We start from the raw sequence: 8,326 nt of genomic DNA, 5'->3' as shown, positions 1-8,326 counted from the left end.
GGTGCTGTGCTCTGTGCTGCTGCTGTTGCTCCCGTTGCTGCTGCTGTTCCTTCCGCCGCTGCCGCCGCTTTTGTCTTATTAGCGGCGTCAGGAGAAGGCTTAGAGGTCACACCCAATGAAGGGACTGTCTGCTGTGCATCTACAGCTACTTCATCTGAATCCTTATCTGCGTCATCTCTTGCGAGCAGCATCCCTAACTCGCTCATTTCTTCCACCTCCGTTGCAGCCAATCTCATGCCTTTGCTGCTGCCTTCATCCTTTTCAAGCATACTGCCCATGGGTGCCCTCGTGTGGTGCCGCTCGTCTTCATCCCCGTCCATGAGTTGCCCTACCCCTGAACCAGCATGGCTGCAGCAGCGAATAGAAAGTGCGTCACCAGTCACTGCGGTTGAAATATGAATTTAAGCAGAGAAAGAGAGATTTCATTGAAATGCGTTGTGTCTATCGAAGTGAGGGCTGCAGCAGCACGAAGAATTCCGTTGCAGCTGCTGACCCGCCAGGTGCAGCGGATACTGCTGCTGCTCCTGCCGGAAGCTTCGGCACACCCAAGAAGGAAGAATTAAGTTTCTCAAAATCCGTTTGATCCATTTGTCATCCATGCCAATCGTATTTTGTGCGCCACCTCTCCTGCACGCTGTTGTCGGCGGCGGCTTGCAGCTCGAGCAGTAGGAAGGTTGCATGCACGGCGCTCTACTGTTTGCCTACAAGCCGCTGCAAAGGGGAGCTAGGCTCTAGCATTGGTGCCTCCGGTAAAACCGCAACTGCCCTAAAAACCTCTGCAGCCGTTTGTTGAGCCTACTGCTCTTACGGCGGGAGGCGCTCGAGTGTGGGGCCTCACCAAAAAAAGGCCGATTCTCCGTGGACAGACGGCGCCATCAGCGGCAGCCTTACAGTATTACCAAGTGCATTGGTGCTAGCGGGGGCAAAACAGGCAAAAGGAACAAGAGCACCCCCCGACGCAGGGCTTTCCTGTGTGTGGGTGTGTCTTTCACAAATGCAGTGTTTTAGCGGTTGGGGAGCAGCCAGGTAAGTCAAACAACGGAGCAAGCTGCAAGCGCAAGCGGCAGGTCAAGAAGCAGACGGAAGAAAGGCGGGCTGCCTAAGCAGACGCGCTCAAGGCGGAGTTGCGGCAACGAATCCATGGCAAAGCACACAAGGCCACGTACAGAAAGACCTGAGGAGGCGAAGCGCACCTGTGGAGGACGTTGCAGGAGCAGGAGAAAAGAGGAGGCAAAGTGTGTCTAGGAGACGCACGCCGAGGAAAATGCGACACATCGCTTGAAGAGGAGGCACTCGAGGCTCCACTTGCTGCCCCGAAACAAGTTCCAGCACCTGTCATGCATTTGTTAGGGCTGCTGCTGTGGCTGCTGCATGTAGCCTATTGCTACGGGAACCGTTTGCCACAAGAAGCGGCCCGAGTCGCTCCTCGCAGCAGCAGCAGATATGCAGCGACGAAAGCACGCGTTGTCAAGGGTTCCCAGTCAACAGCTTTTCTCCTAGCCGCACAAAACGACAACAGCGGCTGGATCAGGTCGCGGTTAGCAGCAGCAGTGCAGGACTGGCCGTCTGCTACTTTCGAACCAAACCGGGAGGCAGTACAGCAACACCACCACCGGGAACGTCTCGCCGCTTGGGGCCGCTCCTCCCTTCACAGCAGCACCAACACCAGCGGGGATCTGCGACTTATGCTGGTGCCACCAGTGCGTTTTGTCGCGGACAGCGGCAGCGGGGGAGTGGCCTTTCAGGTACCAGCAGCTGCCACAGCCAGGTGTCTGTACACCCGAACACTTGTGGGCATCTTTGGCCGCCTCGCTGAGCAGGCCGCTCAGCAGAGCTGGGGTCTTGCACCTTCCCATTACTTTGAGCTTCGGACTGCTGCAGGCACTCCTCCTGCGGCTACGTCTGTCGAAGGAGGGAAAAAGTGTGCTGGTGCAGCCGTGGCAACACAAGCACCTGGCGCGGTATCCACAGCTGCACGCGGAAGCAGAGAAGCGCGAGGTGTTAGGGCACCATGGTACTCCCTGCTACTCCTGAAAGCTGCTCTACTGCAGCACCAGACACGCCGGCAAAAGCGATTCCAACAGCACCAGAAGCACCCGGAGGAGCAACTGGACTTCAGCCTCATACCGCCTTGGCTGCTGCGTGCTGCTGCGGAACTGCTGCGAAGCCCTCAGAACTCCCCTGCCGCCCTCCTGCAGCAGCTGCATGCCCTCTGTCGCCTTGAATCTCCTCCTTCGGAGAAGCAGCTGAAGCAGATACAGCAGTTGCAGCAACAGGCAGCAACAGCAGCAAAAGACCGACGGTCCGAGCGACGCAACGAGTGGCAGCTGCTGCTGCAGTTGCAGCACGTTCGGATATACAGAGACGAGTGGATGTTGCTGCTGCCACTGCTGCCCTTTTGTAGTCCGTTCGAAGCCTTGGAATGCCTCCTTACCCCAGCAGAGAGGGAAACCTTCATTGCGGTGTGGCCCGGTGCCTCATTTTCCGCAGCAGCAGCGGCAGCAGCAGCTACTGCCCTCGCTGATACTGACGCAGCTGCTGCTGCAGCAGCAGAAGCTTCTAAGGCTAACCGTGAAGACACGGAAAGGGCTTTGAGGGTACTCGGGATGTCCGGTGCAGCAACAGCCCTTGCTGCGACTGCTGTCGCAGAGTTACAGTTACTACAGCAGGGCAGTTTTGCAGCAGATGCTGCTAGTGCTGTAGACGAGAGTGACAGTGTTGTACTTGCCAGACCAAATACTGCTACGCTGCAGCAGCACCTGCAGCAGTCGCGGTCATCATACACCCAGCCTCCCGTCGCACTGCCTTTATTGCACCTGCATCAGCAACTTCGTGCCAAACAACAGCTTCTGCTGCATCTGAGGGGTGCAACTCTTGGCAGCCCTGAAGAACTTCCACGTACCACGCTACCAGCACGGTCAGGAGACTGGCAGACACATTGGCTGCAGCAGCTAAATGCTGTTTTTGAGAGGGAGCTTGTTTTAGACACTAGTGCGCTCAGAGCTGCCGCATTCAAGGCGCCTTCAGCGGACGCGGCAGCAGAAGCGGCGGCGAGGGAGGATATCAGCATATGCCCGTCTGTCTCAGCGGCGCTCAATGACGTTTTCGACTGGCTTGCTCACCCACAGCCGTACCAACAGGAACAACACGGAAACAAGAGGTTTGTATCGTACAGCAGCATCAGGGAGCGGCTGCTGCAGGCTGTTGATGGAGAGCCCGACGAGACACTCTTTTTGGAAGATTCCATCCGCTGCCTTCGCAGCAGTCGCAATGCCGGCAGCAGCAGAGAAAGCAGATGTTGCTGGAGTAAGGAAGGAACTGCTGTCGGGGCTGAATAACTGCGCGGTGGTATTGGTCCTCATGCCTCAGGAGCAGTGGTTTAGCCCCTATAGCTGGTGCTGCTGCATTCACGACGATATTCGGCAGACGGCCAAACTTCGTCTCCGTGGGAACTCAGTTGCCATAAGTAACCGCATTGCTGGCTTTGCTAATGATTGCTACAACGTTCAATAAGCCATGCAGACACCAGGTGTGTAGGCAGTATCACTGTGCTAAGTGCGGCTAACCAAGCAGGCACGAAGTTTAGCTTTCACGCTCATTAAAGAGTTAAAAGCTACATTACCCTCTCTTGCAGCCCTTGATCAGCAGACACGCTTAGAGGTAACACAAGACTCGCTGCTAGAGCAGTTTCCACTACCGGACCATGTGCGAAAATGCCTTGCCTAGTGCCCCCGTAGCTGATAGCAGCACCACCAAAAAGAGTGCGTGCTAGTGCTCTGCGTCAGACAGGTCTTTGCCTTACAGAAGGCGGACAAGAACAGGGCAAAGCTGCCAAAAGGCGCAGACAGAGAGCGAGAGAGAAACAAAGAAAAAAAGAACGATAGAAATGCAACGCAAAACAGGGAGGCGCATCGAGGTGCATGGCGGGGCGAAGATACTGTATCAAGCGAACGCAAGCCTGTTCATCCATCACTCCGAGGAGGAGGGAGGTGGCATGTCGACATCTGTAGTGCGTTGCAGCACTCTGAAGTAGAGACGCAGTCGCCTTATCAAGGTCTTCGCTTCGGACAAATCCTGAAGTGACAGAACCAAACGGGCAGCAGCAGCTCTGAGCGTAGCGCAGAAGAACTGAGGCTTAACGCAGGTGTTTGACATGACACTGAGATGCGGAGGCTACGATAGACACACAAACCCCTAGGAGAGTTACGGAGGTGTCGGGCAAAACGTCTGACGAGGGCACATGTAGGGCGTGAAGACAGAGAGAATCGGACAATTCGGCGTTTACATACCTCTAGCATGATGGCTGATGAGAGCTGTGCCTCCAGCTCATCGACGATTTCCTTCACAGTGCTGCAACAGCGCACCCCGACGCCCTCCAAACAACCAGGCACTCCTATAAAAGAAAGGCCACCCAGCTGTGCGAGCGGCTGGAAAAAATTCACTTATACGAATCTATAGGCTCTTCGCAGCCGGCACGATTTCAGCTGCTTCGGATCCTCAGTCCATCTTAAGAGAGTGCTAGCTAACCAGCTACGGACGCAAACGTTGCATCGCGATCCAACAAGTTGGAGATGCACGACTATCGACCTGTATGCGGAGCTAGCTTGTCAGCTGGTGGCCAGCGAGATTCGACAGTGTCTCGCAGTTGCCTAACCAATCACACAGCTCACTATCTAGCTACGCTAACACAACGCATCTCTCTGTGCTCCACCTATCCCGCCAACTGCTTGCGACGAAGGGCAGGGCATGTGAGCATTCTGCCTGCCTCGTGAGTTTGTCGATGTCCTCGCGGCTCTTGCATGCGTCCAACTGTTCATGAATCTGCACCATCAGCAGCAGCGTCGACAGCAGTGGCATCACTATGCACGCCACAAAGAGTAGCACTATGTACGCCACAAACAGCAAGTGCCTACAGCAGTGATGCAACACCACCTCAACAGCCAGAAACAGAGCTACCTGCATAACTTCCACTAGGATTTCTGGGTCATCGATGCGATCGTCCTGAAGGGCAAGCATCAGTGGCAGCAAACGCAGCAGCAGCAACGCGAATCCTGGCAACAATAGCGGCAGCATGAAGCAGGCGAAACGCAGCAGCCGAGTCGATAGCATCAGTGCTGGCGGCGGCGCAGGGTGCTTGGCCTCTGCACTACAGCTCTTGCTTTGTAAAGCAGCATTTCTAGGTTGTCCTCCCACCACAAGAGTGGACAGCGGAAGCAAAGCGGACGGAAGGAGGCAGCCTCCCACCCCCCCACCCCCCCCCCAAAAAAACAACAGAAAAATAATCTGCCATCAGTCCCCATGATCATGGGAGAGCCCACAGAAAAGACGATGCGCAGATGTATTTAATATACAACTATGCATTGCTATAAACATAGCAATACCGTTCCGTCCTGCGAATGTCTTCCTTGGAGGATCAATAGATGCTCTGCCCGCCGTGCGGGGTCTTTCAAGATCTTGAGGGCCTTGGCAATTTGCAATCTGTGATCGTTGCATAGGGCCTTTTCTTCCTAAGGATTTGCGCCACATACGCCAAGAAGCCACACATCGATCTTTCGTGACGGGTGCTTTCTGATTTTCATGGGGGCAAGGCGGTAGCTGCTAGGAGCGATGGGGAGCCTCACACTGCCGTAGAGGCCCTTGCCGCTGATGCTTTCCGCCCTGCAGCGTCTGCGTGGAATGCCTTACCGGCGATTTGTCAATGAGCTTGTCTGGGTGAAGCTTTTGCTGTAGCTGCTTGTAGCGAGCCGTGACGACAGGCAAGTTGACGTCAAAGGACGCAGGCCTAGAGACAGTCCTCCCCCAAAACACAGCAGACAGACGCGGGGTGGATAGGGTGAAATAATGGTGGATGGAAATTGCGGGGGCAGACAGTAGGACAGAGGCACACCCGTGAACACAGCCAAAGGCGGATAATGGTAAACAGGGGCTGACAGATCGCTCTAGCACTACAGCGGAGGCCAGCCAGATAGGATCTTAGATCGCATAGAGGGGGTGCTTTAGAAGCTGCAAGGGCCTTCGTTCGACGCGGAAAGCAGGAGGCACATATCTGGAAAATGTGCACAATTGTTTGAAGATGCACTCAGCATCACACAGTTTCTGCTTATCTTTTAATGTTAGGGTTTAGCATGTACAGATCAAAGATCGCGAAGGCTGAAACAGGTCCATCGCTGGGGTACGTTGGGGGGAGCACAGCGCCGCATCTCTGCAAACGGAAATCAGCAGTGACGGGGTGCCGCCGGCAAATCTGAGGCGAGCAAGCATGAAACTAATTGCAAAGGCAAGCAGAGAGAAGTGGTAAGTTGTAAGACGGAGAAAATGAAAGGCGCAGCAGCGGCATTGTCATGCATGGCGCGAGTAAGAGACACTGGATGTGGAGGGGGGTCGATGCCAAAGCAGAGTGAGTTGCAAAGTAGACAGAGGGCGGGAGAAGACAACCTTAGCGATATAAGTGGGGCAACCGCAAACTGTGCCTATTGTTTCGCACTTTGCAGATGATGCATATTCCCTCAAAGGCTTCTTGGCATTGCATACACATTCTTCCTTGGGCCTTGCTGCTGCTGCTGCTCGATAGGGTTGTATCTTGTCCTTGCAAGTCCTCTTTCACGGGGGTGTTGCGCCGCGGCGTGCTGGTAAAGCACCGTACGCTGGTGCATGGGTAGAAGCAGCCTGGACTGCATTTGCGGTTGCTGCTGTTGCTGGATGCTAGGCGGCAGCAACCGTGCAACCGCATCCAGCTTGCAGCACCTGTGAACTGCGATTGGCGCTTTTCCACCTGCTCTGGCAACAGCTGCTCTGTCTGCCGGAGGGGGAGGGGGTATGTATGGGTAGTCTGTTGCTGGTTATGTGGCTGATAGGCGAACTGAAAGCGCTGCACTGTCGGCGTCTGCCGATATCCCCAGCAGGGCAAGCGCAACGCTCCAGCCTGCATGATGCTGGAAATGCAGCGATTAGGATCCACGTGTTAGGATTCTGAGTGTGTGCCGCGTGCTTGCATGTGTGTCAGTGGTAGCGCGGTGCTGCCATGGAACCCCACACTAGGTGGAGGGAAGAGGAACACGAATGCATAAACAGTTAATCTTGTTGTTATTCCTAAGCGTACCGCTCAGTTTGCCTCTCCCACTGCCCCTGCCAGTGCGTGTGCCCTGCTGTCGACCGGTGGCCCCCCTGCAGCTGGCTGCTGGCATTGCCTCCTTTTCTAACAAAAAACGGTGGAGGACGCGTGAACAATACTAGAAAATACCGAAAAATAGTATTCCGTGGTCAATTATTTCTACTGCATATTCTTGCAATAGATACAGATATAGTGGCCAAGCCTGGAGTGGAAGCAGGGGCAGCGACCTCAGCAAGAGAGTGCCGTCCGCCGCCGTCGGATCAATAAAGAAAGCATCGAAGGATCTGCCTGCAGCCATAGAAGCAGCAGCCGCAAGTGCCGCTCGATTACTTTTGTTTCTTCCTGTCTCGGGTGTTTAATATCTTCGGCTTGTCTTATTTGAGGGCCTGCAACAAAGGATTTAGGAATCGATTTGGGCGCAACTGCACGGTCTTCCCTTTGCCAGCACAGCAAGCCACAGGATTCTCGGGGCATAGGATGTATAATATGTTCGCTTATTGGGCGTGGGGGCTCCCTCTCCCCGCCCCTTAAACACCCTTTTCTTGCCTCCACCTGTCAAAACAAGCTGTATTTCAACTGTGAATTTCCACTTGACGGCGTAGACCCATTGCCTAATACCCGCTGTGACTCCAGCAGTCATAGGCCTTCGAGGGCCACGCTTCCTGCCTTCCGTCTATAGACTACGTATCTCGATAGTGCCAGCAGAAGACCAGACAGAGGGAGCACCCTTCAGCAACAGCTACCGCAAAAGCAACAAAAAGGCATTCGCACCTAGCCCTACACAGCAGCAGCATACGCCACACATGTGTCCCAAGTTGTCATCGCAATCAAAGCAGCAGTGGTATAAGCAGCAGCCGCTCACGAACTGACTAGTCGTAACAGCAGGAGCCATCCTCCAGCACTTCTCCTCCAGCCTAAATTGCATCTGCCGTTCTAGCTACGCCTCTTTTGCACATGGGAACCAACGAATTCGGCTCTTGTGGCTCTTTCTTAGTCCGCTTCTTCCCGCTGCCCTCTCTCGACACAACCCCTCGATTCTGCCTCCCTTCTATTGTCTGTGACAGACCCCGTCAGTAGGCTCGCTATATGCCTCTGGCATACGTTTCTTCCTAAATGCTTTCTTTCTTTATCTCTCTCCTACTTAGCACCTGACCTCACTGGCAGCAGCTGCCCCTACTACCCTCGTCTTGGTCCGATTTTAAACTCCTAAAGCGA

At 54.6% G+C, this 8,326-nt stretch overlaps 1 protein-coding gene across 1 annotated transcript; it reads left to right on the top strand.

Annotated features, from left to right (window-relative positions):
• The first annotated feature begins 430 nt into the window (after positions 1-430).
• On the top strand, positions 431-4,083 carry LOC34621006. The gene is made up of 6 exons (XM_026337169.1): positions 431-563; positions 795-1,026; positions 1,108-1,235; positions 1,411-3,329; positions 3,574-3,660; positions 3,808-4,083. Exons 1-6 carry the CDS (start codon positions 431-433, stop codon positions 4,081-4,083), a joined length of 2,775 nt encoding a protein of 924 aa, XP_026192954.1.
• Positions 4,084-8,326: the final 4,243 nt, after the last annotated feature.

The sequence above is a fragment of the Cyclospora cayetanensis genome, unplaced genomic scaffold (genome assembly GCF_002999335.1).
Source record: "Cyclospora cayetanensis isolate NF1_C8 unplaced genomic scaffold, CcayRef3 CcayRef3_contig_169, whole genome shotgun sequence".
In the NCBI taxonomy this organism is placed as follows: Eukaryota; Apicomplexa; class Conoidasida; order Eucoccidiorida; family Eimeriidae; genus Cyclospora; species Cyclospora cayetanensis.
Note: the sequence above shows the minus strand (reverse complement) of the source record. Positions and strands in the feature narration are given on the sequence as shown.